Source organism: Lepidochelys kempii, chromosome 7, assembly GCF_965140285.1.
Source record: "Lepidochelys kempii isolate rLepKem1 chromosome 7, rLepKem1.hap1, whole genome shotgun sequence".
Taxonomy (NCBI): domain Eukaryota; kingdom Metazoa; phylum Chordata; order Testudines; family Cheloniidae; genus Lepidochelys; species Lepidochelys kempii.
The window spans coordinates 104,460,666-104,479,589 of record NC_136386.1 but is presented as its reverse complement, the minus strand read 5'-3'; the positions used below and the strand labels follow the sequence as shown (position 1 = coordinate 104,479,589).

Here is an 18,924-nt window from a genome sequence, read left to right as displayed (position 1 = left end):
TTCCAGTTATAGCATGGTCTCTAACCTCCTACTGATGAGAAATATTTCTGATAAAGTGATGTTGAGAAATCTTAGTCCCTTTATGTTTGGATTAAGACACTGGTATGTAATATGGGAATGGGAATGCTATTCTTTTTTTAGTCTCCATCTGGCAGCTGACGTAGTTGTGTCCATTATGTTTTTATTAAGTTTATTCACAGCCTTTAATGCCACTATGCCTGAAGTTAGGTTCGGCTTCATTCTTTCCTCTTGAGAATAGTAATAAGTGTTTTACTCTCCATCCTCACATGCAGCATCCTGCAAGATTCTGACTTGTCACCCAGCGTGTTTAGTGTGTATGTACAAATGCCAAGGGAGACCGTGAGATGCTTTTGCTTGCAATGCCATCAGGAGAAACATGACACTCCACTCTACATCTCATTTTCAGTAACCCTGAATTCTGTGGCTTCCATGTTCTCCCAGGACCTGTCAGAAGTAGAGATGTGGATGAGAGTAAAACGACTTTGGCTCAATCAGAATAAGGTGGAGGTGATGCTGGTGGAGAGGGGCAAACATCTGGAGGAATGGGCAAGAACCTGAGATTGCCTTCTGTTGGAGGCTCATGTCCAAGCTTTGCATCTTAGTAATAGTCTAAGAGTCATAACGAGGCCAGACGGGCTTCTGGATTATCAGGTGTAACCTGTGGCACAACATACTTTTTTTTTTCGGTTGTCCAGACAGCTGTGACGCTCTGATCCAGATGTTATTACAGTGATCATAGAATATCAGGGTTGGAAGGGACCCCAGAAGGTCATCTAGTCCAACCCCCTGCTCGAAGCAGGACCAATTCCCAGTTAAATCATCCCAGCCAGGGCTTTGTCAAGCCTGACCTTAAAAACCTCTAAGGAAGGAGATTCTACCACCTCCCTAGGTAACGCATTCCAGTGTTTCACCACCCTCTTAGTGAAAAAGTTTTTCCTAATATCCAATCTAAACCTCCCCCACTGCAACTTGAGACCATTACTCCTCGTTCTGTCATCTGCTACCATTGAGAACAGTCTAGAGCCATCCTCTTTGGAACCCCCTTTCAGGTAGTTGAAAGCAGCTATCAAATCCTCCCTCATTCTTCTCTTCTGCAGGCTAAACAATCCCAGCTCCCTCAGCCTCTCCTCATAAGTCATGTGTTCCAGACCCCTAATCATTTTTGTTGCCCTTTGCTGGACTCTCTCCAATTTATCCACATCCTTCTTGTAGTGTGGGGCCCAAAACTGAACACAGTACTCCAGATGAGGCCTCACCAATGTCGAATAGAGGGGAACAATCACGTCCCTCGATCTGCTCGCTATGCCCCTACTTATACATCCCAAAATGCCATTGGCCTTCTTGGCAACAAGGGCACACTGCTGACTCATATCCAGCTTCTCGTCCACTGTCACCCCAGGTCCTTTTCCGCAGAACTGCTGCCTAGCCATTCGGTCCCTAGTCTGTAGCTGTGCATTGGGTTCTTCCGTCCTAAGTGCAGGACTCTGCACTTATCCTTATTGAACCTCATCAGATTTCTTTTGGCTCAATCCTCCAATTTGTCTAGGTCCTTCAGTATCCTATCCCTCCCCTCCAGCGTATCTACCACTCGTCCCAGTTGATCCCCACCTCTGTCACCGTGAAACGAAATGACTGAAATCCACTCTCCTCCAGGCTATTGTTGAAATGCAACTGGAATGTTCAGCTGGTGTGTAGCTCACCCCTTGCCTGGAAGAGCCCCAAATGCCCCATACTCTGCACTGGCTATGTGCTCCCAAGTGCAATTCAAGGTGTTGGTCACAGTCTCAGACCCAGATCTCTGATACATAGCCTCTTATGTCTTGCCTTGGTCCGGTGGTTACAATCTTGCTATTCCTTCTTGGAGACATACTCTCCAAAAAAGGTGCAAAGTATTCTCTGCGGAGAGCCCATGCTTCTGGACCTCACTCTTTCTGGCAGCCTGGCACAGTCTAGGTTTGACAAGCTTCAGCAAGCAGTGCATGACTTAATTGTTTTACCACACTTTTACTTAGCCAATGGGATCCCTACTACAGCAGGATACAAAGAGTTTTACTTTGTCCCATCTTTAAGACAATAACTTTCATATCACACTGTCACCAAAATGGGGTATTGGTTCAATATTTATTCAGACCAGAAACCCACTTACTGAATCACTTAGAGCATTCTGGGTTTTTCTTTCATGGCTTCCATCCAAAAACTGACTTGCTGATCTTGAGTTCTGAAGAAATTGCAGCCAAAGGTATAGACAATTGAAAAAGAAGGGATATGCCCTTTTCCACCACTTGGCACCACTTCATTCCTTGACACTTTTCAGTTCCCTGTAGTCAACCTCATGGCCTCTTACTTGAAGCCAAGAGGTTGGCATGGATTTCCTTCTGAAAATGTAATGCCAGTTTGCTCCACAGACTGCCCAGCAATATCTCCCTCTCCATTCACTGCTTCCAGTGGAATCCAAAAGGATCATTTTTTAAGACACCCTGAATGAAAGGACAAGAAATCCAGCCAAGTTCTCTCCAATCCCCAGAGATCTTACATGGGACTGTAATTCTTGGCCTCCTGCTGGCCCTACTGCCAATCCAAACTTCAATGTATTTATTTCTCTCTCTGCTTTTCACAAGCGGGAACCTAGCCAGCTGATCTGAAATAGTCAACCAATTTCAAATTCAATGCCACTATAATCACTGAACGGACTTAAAACATTGAACAAGTTTCAACACTGAATTGGTTTGTGATCTTGGCACAAGTTTGAAGACATCAAGAAATGCATTGGGAAAGATGCCTAAAAACAAAATAATGCCTTCACATGCCAATGAGACTCACTCTTCTTGACTGGGCATGACAAAGACAATTACATGGTGAGCTGTGGTCAAGGAGGTAAGATTAGGTTCCCTTGGAAACAGGATAATTTGGCACACAAGGAAGACCAGCACAGTGTAGCTCAGATCCTAACGGCTTTGTAGAAAGCTATTAACAAGCTGTTTTTCAATTAGGCTTAGACCCTTCATATTTGTTGACAGTTCTGTAAATGCCTTATCACAAGGCTAACCCAACTGATTGAGTACTCTTTGTTCCTTATTTATTCTTGACAGGCTGAATAAAGGGAACTGACTGTTTCTGTCATGTCTTGACTTTGAATCTTGTGACTTTCATTTGGAAAATCAAAATATTTAATCTTCCCCCCACCCCCTTCAGAAGACTCTAGTTATCTGGAGGCTTGGGAAATGTCTCCCCTTAATGCATGTACTCAGCTCCCATTAACACTAATGAGAATTACATCTGTTAATGGCGGGGGCAGCCTCTCTGTTTGTAAAGCCCTGGCTTTCATATCAAGTAGTTTGACTCAATCACCACCTAAAATTTTAATTGGGTTTGGAGATCTTAGCCCAGTGCCTAGCAAGTCACTCTCCACATTACAAAGCCCACTGAGCATAATACAGTGCCACATCTTTCAGTCTGATTGGTCCCTCAGGATCGTCAGTCCATGCACCAAACTCCCATGGAAGTCAATGGCAGTTCTGCATAAAAAGTGATGCACTCTGGTGCAAAATACATTAGAAGTCATACACTACAATCCATGCTCTTGGTAAAGACAAAGGACCAAATAAGCAACTGTCCTTACTAACAGAGGCTTGTCTAAAAACTTTTGGCTCGGAGGTATTCTTTTTTACTGATAATATTGTTTGTTTGTTTATTTGTATTGTGGTAGCACCTAAGAGCCCCAGTCATTGACCCATGACTCCCTGGTGTTAGGTAATGTACAAACACAGAATAAAAAGACTGTCCCTTCTCCAAAAGGCTTGCAATCTATGTACTGTATGAACACTCTAAAAATAAGCAAAAGCATCAAAGTATTTAGAAAAACAAGGTAAATAACTTATTTATCAGCTGCCAATGGAGCCAGAAAGCTACCCTGGAATAAGTGGTGGGTAGTGCATGACAGCAGACACTAATTTATTTCCTACCTGTGAACTCCTTCGACCAGGCTTACAGACACCATTGGACGTGCCATTTAGACACAGGGGCTGTGGCGCTTGGCCATTTTTTAGAGTCACAAAAGGCTTTGCACTGAATTGCTGGCAACTGTTCCAGTTAAATGCATGTGGCAATAATCAGAAAGGCTGGATGATTAAGTAGATTCTACTGCTTGGGATGATGCTAAGCTTACATATAGCTGAAGATACAGGTTGTCCAACTGGAAATGAACACACTGCTCCCCACCAGAGTGCCAGGAGGTGTAGCATACAGGAGATAAACAAATAGCTATGTGGCTTCCAAAGTAAAGGGCCCTGAGGCCTTTCTGAGTTCAGATATTGTATTTAGAGAAAAGGAGCAACACAGCTTGTGATTTGTAGGAAACAATTCTAGGATATATTCTTACTAAGATCCCCCTTCTCCCCCCCCAAAAAAATGCTTTCCCTTTACACCATGCAGTTATGAAAGGTCACTGATTAAATGACTGGAGCAGAGATGCAGTAAATATTGAAGAAATTTCTGTTACTTACCCATAATTCCACAAGAGAAGAGAGTAGGTCCTTGACTCATCTTTGGAATGTGCTGAAAACAACCAGAAAAGCTATTCACTTCTCGCAGGCTTGACTAATTCATTCGAAGTTATTCTGAACTTTAGGGCCCAATTCCGCCATCCTTATTCTTGCTGAGTTAGTAATCAGTAGGACTAGTTAACATGAGCAAAAGTGGCAGTCCATAGGGACTTGCCCAAAGAACTCAGTGGCTGTGCTGGGGACAGAACTGAAATTCCCTAAGACCCTGTCTTGTGCATTAACCAGCCAACCATCCTCCCTCCATATTTCCTTCAGTTAATCAAACTGTTAAAAACTGCAAAGTGGCAGCACTAGGATCCAGTCACGCAAGCCGTGAGTGTGAGTATTCCACTGAAGTCAGGGACTACTCATTGCTTGACCCAGGACCCTAAACTACTGGGGAAACTAAACAAAGAGGGGGAGTTCATCAATAATTCTGTGTTGGGACAAGCAAGAGACCAGTGGACTTAGTGGGATTTTGAATTTCTTAGAGGCTCACTACATTTTCCCATTTAGAAACTGAAAGACCATTTTTAACAAAGGTGGGCTCCCACACTACAGCTCTTCTGCAAATGATTCTCACAGCACTTAGACTGTTCTTCTTATTTACACTGAAAATGAAAGAATCAATGTTTTACAGGTACAAACCAATTCCAGTGACTTGTGATGTTTTCTATTTAAACACCCTTTCCAACAATTTTTCCCTTGACAGCACAATCATCTTAAGCCTTCTCCTAAAAGCTGCCATGACCAAACTGCAGCTTTAAACACAATAAGTCACTACAGGTGCAGAATATGTTACCAATGCCTATCATGGTCACCATTCTTCTGCTGTCCCAAAACGTCCCTATTCTACTTCTGACATTTCTCCCCCTGCACCTGCATCCTACTTTACTTAAGTAATGATAATTTTATTCAAGTACCAGCACCAAAATAAATTCCAGGGTGATCCATTCTGCCACATTTGCATTTTATCTGGGTTTAGGCAATTGCATATGCACCTTGTTCTCTCCCAATTCATATTTTAAATGTTGGCCACTTACATAACAATACTCCAATTACTTCTGACAATCCATTATAAAAATTATCTAATGAAAATGATCCTAATAAATATGCACACCACATACCTTACAATCTAATACAAGATGTTAAGGAGGCAGAAAATGCCAATTGTGCAGATGTGAAAAAGTCATTTAAGTTGTACGTAAAAGTTTGGCCACCTTTTTGAAGCATGCTGTCACTTCCCAGGTAAAATAGAAAATAGATTTATATTCATTGGGACCTAATTTAGTTACAGAAGGTATGAAGTAACCAGAGAACTAGAGAACAAAGATGACAAATAGCTGTATCAAAAGTAAGGCCGAACAAGAGCAAATTTGAACAGAGAACAAACGCTAGAAAACCAGGTTTTCACAGCATACATCTGCCTAGCCAATATCAAAGAAGAGCAAGTACTGTTCGGAGACAAAAGTTAAGGTCTAAAAATGAGGAAGAAAGAAACATTTTGAAATGACATATGTTCCTATATTAAGTGCGATTGCCATTTCATAAGATTTGAGTTTTACATCAAAACTGGGAAGTAAAACAGTGAACTAATTCACTGGGGGCGGGGGTTGGGAGGTTTTTTCCGGTCTTTTGTTTTTTATATGTGGTTTTAGATTTGGTTTTAGATTTTATTCAATTTTCACTGTTTGGTTTCTACTCTTTGGGCTGGATCCAAAGCCCACTGAAGTCATTACAAAGACTCCCACTGTATTCAGTGGACTTTGGATCAGGCCCCTGTGTGAACATCTGCACCAATGTAACATCCCAGAAAAATAGAAATTTACATCCAGACCCATTTTTATTATTGTATTTACACAGCACCAAAAGTGCTAACAAGCAATTAATAACCAAGGGCCCTGCAGCGAGGTAATTACATTCTAACGAGTCTGCAGTATATCAAAAGCTAACAATTTTGCCCCCAGCAAAGGAAATGGAAGGGCTGCTTTTGTTGTTTTACAGTGGACTGGTTCCATGTGGCTCCATAATGCACAGAATAATTTATACTCATCCCAAACCAGTGAGTCTCCCACAGCCACCAAATCTCATTAGAAGCTTGTACATGACACTTCGTCACTTCCCTTTGCCCACCCACTTAATCCAATAACTTTCAAGTGAACTTTAGCCAATGGTTTGCAGAAGGCCTGCTTGGGGGAATCTTTCAGACCAGTTAAATTTCATCATGTTTTTCATATTTTTTCCTTTATTGGCTAATGACCAAAATAATGTATGTTCAGACAAGGGCTTTGCTCCCTCATAGAACATATTCACCTCCTCTTTGGGAGACATTTGAGTTGTATGCCTTCTAGATTGCTCTCAGAGGGGGACCCTGTGCCCACAGAAGGGTGAAGTTCAGCCTCTGCAACATGCTTCCTCCAACCCTACAGAAGCTCCTCCACCTTCCACAGGGACATCAGCTGTGCTACAGGCAGCTGCCCGTTGCTTTCTCCCGCAATCCGCATTGATCTTTGGGGGATCTGTCAGTTAAGGGGGTGGAGGCCTCTGCTTCTTCTGGGGTGGGGAGGGAGAGAGAGGAGTATTTGTACTTGTGCATCTTTTCTGAAACTCCCAAAGCATTTTCCAGGCAACAGCACCTTGTTCTAATTTCTTTCTAGACTGTGAATAATTCTTCTGAATGCCACTATATATAAACACGTCTGAGACTAGCATTGACTATTTGGCACTTTGAGAGCCTATTCAGATTGCTCTCTATTATCACCCCCAGGTCATTTTTGCACTCATTGCTTTCCAGGCAGTTGCCCCTAATTTGCATCTGTGCCACTTATTTCTTCTCCTTAGGTACACTCAGCCCACTGTTCCACTCTCCCCAATTCACTTGGCAATGTAATTTGGTCTTTCTGTGTGTTTGTTGCCTCTCTGATTTTTCTGTGCTGCCAGCTCATTTGATGGTGTTTGAATTTGTATTTTTCTCTAGATTCTTAACAAAACTGTTAAGTTACACAGTACTGACCCTTACCACCCCCCACTTAATACTGCTCCCCACTTGCTCATCTTACTATTACCGGTGACCATCTGTTCACTGTTAGTCAGGCAACTTCTAATCCAAGCTATTCATCTAGTTGGTGTTTATCCAGTTTTTTAATGTGTTTATTCTATGGCAATAGATTGAATGCTTTGCTGAGATTCACATATACTAAAACCACAGCATTCCTGTTATTTACTAAGGGCCAGATGCTCAGCTGGTGTAAATGGATGTAGTTCAGCTGAAGTGTCTGGAGCTACACCAGTTTACACCAACTGAGGATCTGGCCCTAAATTTGAAACACATATTATACAGCTACAGTACAGCTATCAGCAGGAAGATAGTTTGTCATTAAGATTTTACATATCTTACCAGCTCAGTCCTGCATGTCACAGAGTCAGCACCTTTGTTTTCCAGCGTTTTGGTTAAGATCATCACCATGGTAATGAAATCATGCACTGGGATCCATTACAGTACAGGCAAAGGTCAGCATCAGCCATGTTCTAGCAACGCTTCTTTTTTAATGCATTTTCCCAAGTGAAAAGTTCAACAGAACCAACTCCCATCTGCTTCACTCACAGGATGGGTTGACAATAGTTTCCAACTCTTGTTAACTCCCTGCATAGACAAAAGAAACACACAAACATTTTTCAAGCATTTTCACAAACCAGAGAGTTAAGTGCAAGGCTGTGAGGGAAGGATGGGAAAAGATGTGACAAATTTTAGGTGCTGTAGTCAATGAAACAATGGGCTACACATCAGCCTGTGAATTGTGTAAAATTACTGCAATAATCTTGTCTTGGCTACTGGCTACTTAAGGGGAATATTTACTTCAAATTCATGTTACTTTTAAAAAAAGTCTTCAAGATACACTGCATCTCATTACCTTACTCTGGGTTTAACCACATTAGAGGATAGGAAATTTCATGAAATGTAAGATGCAAATAAAATGACATGGAGTAATGTAAGTATTAAAATGCATAAATATGTTAACAGTTCTTAAAATCCTTTTGGCTCTGATATCTATACTAAACTAGAGACACGGATATTACACAACTGATGATATGCACTGATAGGTAAAAGTCACATCATTATCCACAAAACAGTCATTTTAGGATGCTTTCAAAAATTAAATATAGTGCTCTTCCACCACAAAGTCTGGTGTGTTCTACCTTCCTGTAGTTTTAGTATTTGTTCTAAAGATGAATAAGAGCTTTGAGCTCCTCAGATGAAAGGCACCATAGAAACGCAAAGTATTATTAGTCAGTAGTTCCAGGGATGGTGTAGCTACTTGAGCTCTACTCTGAAGAGAGCTGGCACTAGGCATAAGCAGATTAAGAAATTGCTTAGGGCCCAGAGCAACTCAAGGGGACCCCCTATCAGTATGTGTTGCGGGGGGGGGGGACTATTCCTGCTTAGGACCCCCAATGGGTTAGCACCACCTCTGACTCTGACTTAATTCTATCAGGGCCAAATCCTGAAATCATCACTCAGTTTCTAATCAATTCTTGTGCCAGCAAAACACCCAGTAAATCCATAAGACAAATTCTTACTTATGGTCAGACAACTTCCCTATGGAGAAATACATGCATTGGGCCAGGGAACGCCATGTGGTTCCCTTTCTGGACTTTTCTCTGAATTCCTCTATTAAAAAGTGGTCACTAGGCTCTGTCCCCTACAAAGAAGAAATTAAGGTTCTGAAACAGGGATCCACCAAGGTCCCAGGACCAATTTCACAAAGGCCCCTGTGCCTCCAAATCAGTTCTGGACATCCTGGGGCTCTGCTAGAAACTCCCAAACTAGGGGTTTCCCAGCAGGGAGTAGCACTTTTCTGATTGCATTAACTTTCCTCTGATGATCTCCACTGTTTCCTACCCTCTCATGGATTCCTGGATCCACACAAAACCCTTGTGAAGAAGGCAATGGAGTGGTGGACTTGGCTGACTCTTCCTTTCATGTGGGGAGAGGAAGAGTTCTCCATCCACAAATCCCAAGGGCCACAATAAGCCACTCAGTCTTAGTTTACTTTTTACTTTAGTCTTTACTTGGGAGTTTCACCTGACTAAAAACTGAATAAGGGCTTCAGAATTAAGCCCCAGTGTGTATTAAAAAGAAAGAAATCAAGTAAGGCTTCCATGGTACTAAGCAGACTACCAAATATTCAGTAATAGTAGCCCAATCATTTCTCAGCTTCTGGCAGTCTCTGTGGCAAATTTACTGCTATTCAAAACCAGACAGATTGCAATTCAGATCTGATTATAGAAATCAGTGTTTTTCCTAAATTCCCCTAATCCTCTTTCACCATTTTGCTGTATTGTGGTTAAAGCAACTGAAAAAATAATTCATATAAATGATTTGAAAAACACAAAACCCTTATCTCCTAATATGCAATTAAAAAGAAATTGCTATATGAAAGAACGACATTTAAGAATATGTTGCTAAGTATTAAAACTCATTATGGACTGATATTGATTGGCTTTGCAGATTGTAAATCGTATTTTCTTGTTTATTTGGATTAGAGTTTGTGGTGGATATTATTGAGATTGTTCAGTTAAAGACCAGCTGGCTAGTAAAAAAAAAAATACCTACTATTGTCTTGTGAGAGCAAGGTTCACTCAGAGTGCAAAACTGGGGGGAGGGGAGGGGGAAGAATCGATACTTTTTTTCTTATGATTTACCGTTCAAAAGGGCCAATGGTAGAGACTCAAGATTCTCATGTTAGATTGGTCAACTTAATGCACTGGTAGCTTCCACATAAATCTGTGACCAACCCAATGACCACGTGGAAAATGTCAAAGCTAAAAGCAAAGAATTTCAGGCAATCATAATTACACATAATTATCCAAAATCAAACCACATATTTGTAATACAGATAGCCTGGGTTTGTGCAAGTAGTGTGCAATGTAAAAAAGGCAGAGTGGGGAGAGGCCCAGAAATCAATCACATCAGACTCCCGTTTGAAGAATTACGTTAGCGTGAAGTAGGACCCCTTCAATTTCGCGCCCGCAGTGTCCACATGGGGAAGTTATAGTGAAGCACTTCGGTGTGCGCTGCTATTCACACCCCCGTAGTCCGAACTGCAGAGCAATGTAATAATAGGACAACAAAGCCGCAGTCTGCCCAGTTGTTACTCTGCGGCACGCTGTTCAGAACTTCACATCAATAGCAGAGATAGAACTCAAGCGCTCCTATAAATGCACAGCCTCCTAAAGCTTGAGCTAAAGAAGAACCTGCTTAACCTATACACAGTATAGGGGCTGTGACCCACAGCTGTGCACTTCTGAATCTCTCCTGTAGCAGGCAAGCTACAGAAGCACTAACTAGCACATCCCAGTGATTTACATCTCTATATTACAGCATTTTAGTATTATTTATCATATATGTATTTATATTCTGGTAGCACTTAGAGGTCCCATTCAGGGATGGGCACTCCATTGTGCTAGGCTCTGTGTAGACTGTCCCTGCCTTAAAGAGCTAACAATCTAAACCTATGACATGGGAGCAATCGATGAAGATAAACAAACAGATGTGTGGGAAGGAGGACAAAGTGACACTGAAACAATCATATTTGGTATATAATGGCCTCCCTTCTGCTTAGCCACTGTCAAGTGTTTTGTAGGCAGGATCTCAAAGCACTTTGCCAACCAAATCCATATAGCACTACTAGAAATGCAGCCTGGCAAACAACCAGCACACAGCCTGCCATGTCACAGTGGTGGGAAGGAAATTTGGGGGCCAGAACATAGAGGAAACTCCTACTGCTTACAAGTATTTTTGTTATGAAGACTAGTATATAGGTAAGGGGTGCCTAGACAAACTCTCACTGGTGTCTTGACCACTTATGTGGTATTTTATGTGATTTGCTGACTTTAATAACTGTAAAAAAACGCAAACCTTTCCTAGCCTTTCTTGGTCCTGTGAGAGAGAAGCCACTTTCTTAAAGAAAGCTGCTTTCCAATAGTCACGTAAACTTTGTGCAAATACGAGAGAAATACAAAATTCCAATCTCAAAGCTATTCTTTTCACAGGCTTATAACATTTCTGGAGTATGTAGTGTTTCTGTAATGCCACACTTGCAGCTATTTTCAGCCTATAGGAGGGGGTGGGAATCAGGTTTAAAATTAGCATTTCTACCTGTAATATCCCAGCATCTCCTTTGCTTGTGGAAACAAAGAGGAAACTTAGGAGACCCTACCCAGAATAGCTGTGGCTCTGCTGATTCATCTCCTCTTCCAGGTGATCCCCATGGAAGTCCCCACTACTATTTTATAGGGTCAAGTCTCCTAGATGTATTGTGGTTGGGCATGGAGCAGAGAATCATCTGTCCCATAAATGTCCGAACAAAGATCCATCGGCTGAAGAGATTATGCTGCCTTTGTTGCTAGGTGCTTTCTGTGCTGAGCCAGTAACCTTACAGAGACCAGTGCTTCCACATCAGCCCAACAAATGAAGGGCACTGAGCTCACTGTAGCTTGTGCTTTGCATCATCCTATCAATCCAGAGCCAGAGGCCTCACAAAACGCTAGGCCATCGCATATACCCCAAAAGCTTAAGGTTCTTGATCCAAAGACCTCATAAAGGCCTATTCCTTGACATCAGACCAGCAATCTAGAGGTAATCTCAGTAACCTCTAGTTACTGGTCAGTAACTTCAGAGAGTCCTCTGCCTTGACCTCTACATGTAACCAGCAGTGGGAGCTGAGCAATAACCTCACAAAGGCCCGTCAAGCTGGAAGTACTCATCCAGTGACATCAGCATGGCTTGTCCCTTGACATCGGACCAGCAAGCTGCAAGTGCACATCAAGTAACCACACAGAGGCCTTTACTTCAACACAGGCCTCTAAAGGGAAAGGGGCTGAGCCAGTAACTTGACAAAGATGCACACCTTGGCTTCAGACCAGCAAGCTAGAGGTATGAGAGAGCGCTTCCAGAAGCCTGTCTCTTAATATCATCCCAACATACTAAAGCTACTGAACTAGTGACCTCAATGAGGCCTTAGCTTTGACATCAATCCAGAAAACTTGAGCACTTGGACAGTAAGCTCCCAGAGGCCTGTGCCTTGGCATCTGCACTACAAGGTAGACTACTGAGCCAATGACCTCCCCTGACATTTGACCAATAAGCTAAAGTCATTCCCCTCGGAGATTCCTCCACCTTGACATAAGCCTAGCCAGCTAAAGGAGATGAGTCAATGATACCACAAAGGCCTATGCACTGACATCAGACCACCAAACAAACACTGTTGAGTCAGTGACATCAGAGGCCTGCCCTTGAGAAAAGGCCAGCAAGTTGAAATGGCTGAGTTAGTGACTTCACAGAGGCCTGAGCCCTGACATTAGGGATGCTGAACAAGGTACGTTGGCGTCAAACCAGCAAGGGAGTTGCTCAACAGACATTAAAGTAAGAGGGAGCTTGTGAGAGCCACAGCTCCCCGTCCTCCACTAACACAAGAAGGAGAGTTCTTTTTCCTCTCTTCTTTTGGGATTGGGGGTAAGGGAAGAGGTGCAGAGCTCCACCAGAGTTCCTCCCCTTCCTGCCTCTTCAGTGGCTGGTGAAATGAAGACTCGTTGGGTGGGAGAATCTGAAGTGGGAGCAGCAGGAGCTGGGGCCTGGGTAGGAGATTATAGGGCTCCAAGCCTTCCCGTCAGTAGGTCGAGCAGCACCTAATTGGAGAAGAGCTGTCCAAGCTGGGATTCCCCTATCTGCCTCCCTTCTTCTGCAGGAAGATCTGTGTCCCTTCTGGTTCCCCCTCCCCTCAAGGGGGCAGAGAGGGAAAGAGGGAGAGAGAGCTGATACCAGCTGTCCATCCCTTCCAGGATGGCTCAGGGCCTGCTCGGGGACATAGATGATACCTTTCAGATATACTTACTCTCTTGTTCTTGTTCTTTCCTGTGCCACATCCCATCCCACAAGATGGTGCAACAGTACTTAACCACGTGACATTAACACCAGTGCTGACTTACAGCCACCAGAATTGCTGAGCTCCCTCTCCAAATCTGATCTGCTTTAACCATGATCTGTGGCTGCTAGTGCTACTCAGCCAATGCCACAGCTCCAGTAGAATTTTGCAAAATGGCCAGCCCTCCATGTGGATATCTTCTCTCTCTGCTAGACTGCAGCTTCCCTACTTCTCTGACCACCACGATCCACTGGGTTGGGAGGCCAAAGACCCTACCCATTCTGTAGCTCCATAAATCCCTCCCACTTCAGGAGACAGTCCCTGGGAAACTTCAAGATCCAGTTCACAGTAATGATTTAACTCTTTCACTGCTAATCTCTGTGCTGCCATTACCATTCTGTAGGCATAGAGAAGAGAGAATGGTTAAACCACAGGACTTGGAACGGTGATATTTGCAATTTGGTTTTGTTCTGCCACAAACTTCCTGGGTCATCAGCGGTAAGTCATTTGATCTCTCCGTGTATCTGTTTCCCCCAACTATAAAATGGGGGTAACTATATTTCCCCTCTTTCCAGAGGTGTTATGAGGTTGAATTCAGTGTGTTTCTCAAGTGCTTTGAGATCATCAGATGGAAAGTGTTATACAAATGCAAAGTATCATTATTATTGATTATAAGTAAGTGGAAAGTTAGGATGTACAGTGCCTGGAGCACTCAGCAACATTCAAACAGTTAAGCAAAGTTCCTTATTAATAGGGCATGATTTCTCTATGAATAATTATCTTTCCCTAAGGTAATGATTAATGCTTCTGCAACAAGGTCCTATACACACCTAAGACTGCACTACCCAGGAGGCAGCAACAATGACAAGTTCAGGCAAAAGGACTCTTCCTTGGTTGGACATACTATGGTGTACTCTGTTCTGCGTGCCCCCAAGGCATCTTGGTCTGGCCATAAGTGAGGATTTCAGAATGTGGCAACAGTATTATAATAATAATAATAAGCTCCCTATGTGCAAAAAAGAGAAACCGTAGGGTCTTCTAAACTGGGTTTTAAGATCATCTGAAGTTCTCCTTTTGTTCAGGTCTCCGTCAGTTTGTCCACTCATGGGTGGTCTATTTTCAACTCAGATTCCTTTGTTTTAACTACCACTTGATGATGATAGATTTTTCAAAACCCTTGCCACCAAGAGAAAAGTCAAACTTTCCACTGAAATGTAATCTTTGGCTTCCCATCCTGCCTCATAACACTCCTGAGGTAAGGTGTGACCTGAGCACAGCCATGCCCTGTCATGCCCTATTTATGAAAACCAATGATACAAGAAACAGAATGTCCCTCAGGCTTTCTACCTTCTTTTTATTAACTTTTCTCTTTTTGAAGAAAGCCAGTGTATATATTTGTGTACGGTTTTCTTGTCTATTGTAGGTGTAGGCTTCAGTTTTCAATTGGGCCGATGTTTCTAAAGAGACACTTATTTAGATAAAAACCAAATATTTTAAAACAATATATTTTCCTCAGCTGCAATGAGATGAGAAGATAATATTCATACCTGGATCAAGATTAGGCTTAAGCTGAGTTTAAGGCAGAACCTGAGCTAGAGTTAGTGCTGACATCTTGTGAACTGTTCTGGTGAGATTTCATCACCAAACTGACTGAAATCTCACTAGACCAGTTAATCTCATTAGTTTCCACCATCTTGGACTGAATCTGAAATATATCTGGAAAAAAGGCCTCCTGTACTTTTGAGTCCAGCCATATACCAGAACCTCAGTGGTGGGTTCAGATCCAGAGATTCAAAGAGGAAAACCCCATTGCACCCAACTTTGAAATTCAAATGGAATCAGATGCAAGGAGCTAAATTCAGCCCTGAGGTAAGCAGGCACAACTCCACTGATTTCAGTGAAGTTCCATCCACTTACAGCACAGCTCAGTTTTTCACAGCATTCCAACTTTGGCCTATTTCTATTTGCTGATAACACCTAAGTCTGTAATACTCACTTTGGGCCCTACAATCAGTTCTTGCAGGGTTCACACATTTAATCAGAACTTTCTTACTCTGCCTGTTCCCAGGTAAGCCTATCATAAGAATGCCTATCATAAGTGCACTGTCCCCACCACTTAACACACAGGAAGTAGCATGATAGTGCTGAGCAAATGAACCAAGAGGTTACAAGGTACAAGCAGCTCAGAAGCAGACAGAGAAAAGACATATACAGGAGACAGACACTCCTCTTACCTCTCAGCAGCCAGGAGGAAGAAAGACTAGGCAGCACAGACTGGAGACACAGAGAGCCACTATAATCAGATTTCAGAGTAGCAGCCGTGTTAGTCTGTATTCGCAAAAAGAAAAAGAGGACTTGTGGCACCTTAGAGACTAACCAATTTATTTGAGCATAAGCTTTTGTGAGCTTGGGTCTGTGTTCACCTGTACAAATTGGTGAGGATATTATTATCAAGCCTTCCCCAGGAAAGGGGGTGTAGGGCTTGGGGGGATATTTTGGGGGAAGATGTCTCCAAGTGGTCTCTTTCCCTGTTCTTTGTTTAAATCACTTGGTGGTGACAGCATACTGTTCAAGGACAAGGCAAAGTTTGTACCTTGGGGAAGTTTTTAACCTAAGCTGGTAAGAATAAGCTTAGGGGGTCTTTCATGCAGGTCCCCACATCGGTACCCTAGAGTCTCCAAGGTGCTACAAGTACTCCTTTGCTATAATCAGAGTGCATCAAAGTGTGGTAGCCAAGTGGTCAAGGTGCTTGACTACAATCCTGGAGGTTGTGGATTTTAGTCTCACTCAATCTCACACTGACAGTCTGCTTCCAGTTCACCCAGCTGCAAAAGGGATACCTGATCCATAGGTTAGGGAAGTCAAAGGTGGCTGGAAGTGATGCTCACCACACCACTCCCATCTGTACCTGTGGCTATGGAAACTGACATGCCTAAAGCCATGTCAGCCTGATGAGCAATCTGTGGCTCAGGGAAGACTTTAATGACATAATATTACACTACAGACAGCACAATTCAATGTCACCCTAAAATTCCTTTCCAGTGGACCTTCAAGGTTGAGTAGATTACTAAAATGGAAAGACATTTCAAAATATAATTTGCATTTTTGCTGCATATTTACTTTTCATGCTTTACCCAGCTCAGACAGTGAAACATCATGTTCTGGTTCTCCTGCACCAGCACAGTGCTATTATGTCTGGGTTTCTCCAGGCTGCATGGGAAAGTTTAGATCTCAGAACTGCTATAACCACCGAAATTTACAAAATAATTAAGCCAACACTTCAGTTCACATTGAGTCTGTGTAAACTAATGGTGCAGGTATACTAGCTAGGAAAGGTAAAATAAAAGCCCAAACTATAGTCCAGTTCAAGTCCCTTTCTTCAGGGCTGGCTTTATTAACACAAAGATTCAAAGATAAGAACAAAGTCTCAGAACATGCGGTAACAACCCCCAAGGTCTTCTCAGCTTTTAGCAAGCTGGGAGAAAAGAGTCACACCTTTCCCCGTAGATAACCGCTACTACAACAGCTTGTTTGCTTTTATATCCCCATCTTGATCACCCATGTGAAAGGCTCTTCTTGGACTTAAGGAGTATTTTTATGCCTTATCACAGTCTTATAAAACCCTTGCTTTCTACAAAACCAAAATTTTAGGCCTATACTGCTGGACAGTGTCCCCTTAAAACAGAAGCAGAAAAATCTCATTTTGTGGGACAATGGAAGAGAGAGTTTCATAGGGCTCCAGTGCTACATGTCATAAGGGAGGGTGTATCACTTCTCTTTAGTCTTCTTTGTGCTTGCTGTATTTCTGTGAGTATATTGCAGTTCAGTGGCAATAGCTAAGGGCTTTCTTTTTTATAAAACTCGATGCAAATTTCATGTTTACACCCGTGATCAGTCCTTCTGGAGGCAAAGTGAATTACTTTTCTGCTCATGTTTGTTCTTTATACTCCACGACTTCTGCCAAAGGTTATTTATACATCCTGATTTCTTAGGACTCACTTCTGCAACAGGAATGCTATGGGCAGAGTGCTACATTACTGAGAACTAATGCATAGGCAAACTCAATATGATAATGTGTCCAAATCTTCCCCTTACCTTCTTCACATTTACTTTTTGGTATAAATTATGTCCCTCCCCAACTACCACCCAGCTGAATACTATTGAAAACCACTGGTCCTATAACCATACCTAGAAATATATTGCGGACATGGTTATATCTGTCTTTAGTATTATCTCTAGCAACAGTACTAAGTTCATGGAAATTGGAAACATCAAGCAAATAATTTCCCCCATATTTACCACTTCTAAATTCAGACTGAGTGGAAGCACATGTTGTAGCCCTGACAGTTTTATAGGAGGAATCAGGGTTATCTTAAATCTGCTCTCTGGGACAATATCACAGCAACCAAGTGTTGTTCTTCGAGCAAACAGCATTATGAGAAGAAGAAACCAACATTGCTAAGTGTCACGTAAGGCCACTAGATCTTGTGATCAAACGCCAAAACAAATGTTCATGCTGTTTGAAGATAGAGGTAACCCGTGTTGAAACTTAGAAGTGAAGCCAACACCCTACATAATTTGTATTATTTTATCAATTAACATCAATGGCCAGAAGAGTTTCTTAAGGCTAGTCTACAATTTTTTGCTGTTGATACTGTAAATTAATGGTACATTTCTCTTGTTACTGTCAAATTAATTAATGAACAAATAAATTGTTGTGCATGTCATCACACAGCAGAACCTCCTTCATGATTCAGAAATGTATTTCCTCTACCTACAATTTACTGGCCCTTCTTCATGGATCATGTCTTCGCTTGATTACAACTAGCTCTTTTCATCCACACTGCTCAAAGCGGTCTACAAAGTTGGGTAGCTATTATTGTCCCCACTTTACGGATGAAGAAACTGAAGCACGAAGTGGTTCTGGTAACTAGGGAAGCCTGGCTTTACTGGCTGAAGGATAAAAAAAGCATGAAAACATTTAAAAACCCTTCTAAAACATTTCTAAAATAGTATGTAACATATGTGGTATATATAGAATACAAGGTGGTGTGGCACAGAAGTTTTATCTGCACTCGCTTGTAATGACCTGTAAAACTTTGCCACCTGTGAGTAAAGCAGCTATCCCAAACTTATGTCAGTACAAGGATTCTGAACATAATATCAGACCGCACCATCACTGTTCTCTAGGGGAGAGATTTCTCCATGATGCAGAGGGCCAGTTAAAGGACCTCTGCACCACATAAGCCCCAAACCGGGGTGCACCAAGCATCCAATGGTGAAACATCCTCTGCATGCAGCAAAAAGCTCTCTGAGCCAGTCCCACATAGTCTTGTGTGCAAGGCCACAATAATAATAACAAAACCGTTCTCTTTTATATAACATTTGTCATCAGTAAATCTCAAAGGACTTTATACAATGAGGGTCTGGTCAACAAA

At 42.3% G+C, this 18,924-nt stretch overlaps 1 protein-coding gene across 2 annotated transcripts in view; it reads right to left on the bottom strand.

Moving 5' to 3' along the window:
- FAM53B (family with sequence similarity 53 member B) overlaps positions 1-18,924 on the bottom strand; it is a 128,273-nt gene that overhangs the window by 81,998 nt on the left and 27,351 nt on the right. For both annotated transcript variants that reach the window (XM_073354113.2, XM_073354114.2), the window contains exons 2-3: positions 7,960-8,205; positions 4,524-4,575 (exon numbers count right to left, since the gene is read on the bottom strand). In XM_073354113.2, coding sequence (XP_073210214.2) covers positions 4,524-4,575; positions 7,960-8,028 — 121 coding nt within the window. In that variant the 5' untranslated portion in view covers positions 8,029-8,205. The remainder of the gene's footprint in view (positions 1-4,523; positions 4,576-7,959; positions 8,206-18,924) is intronic.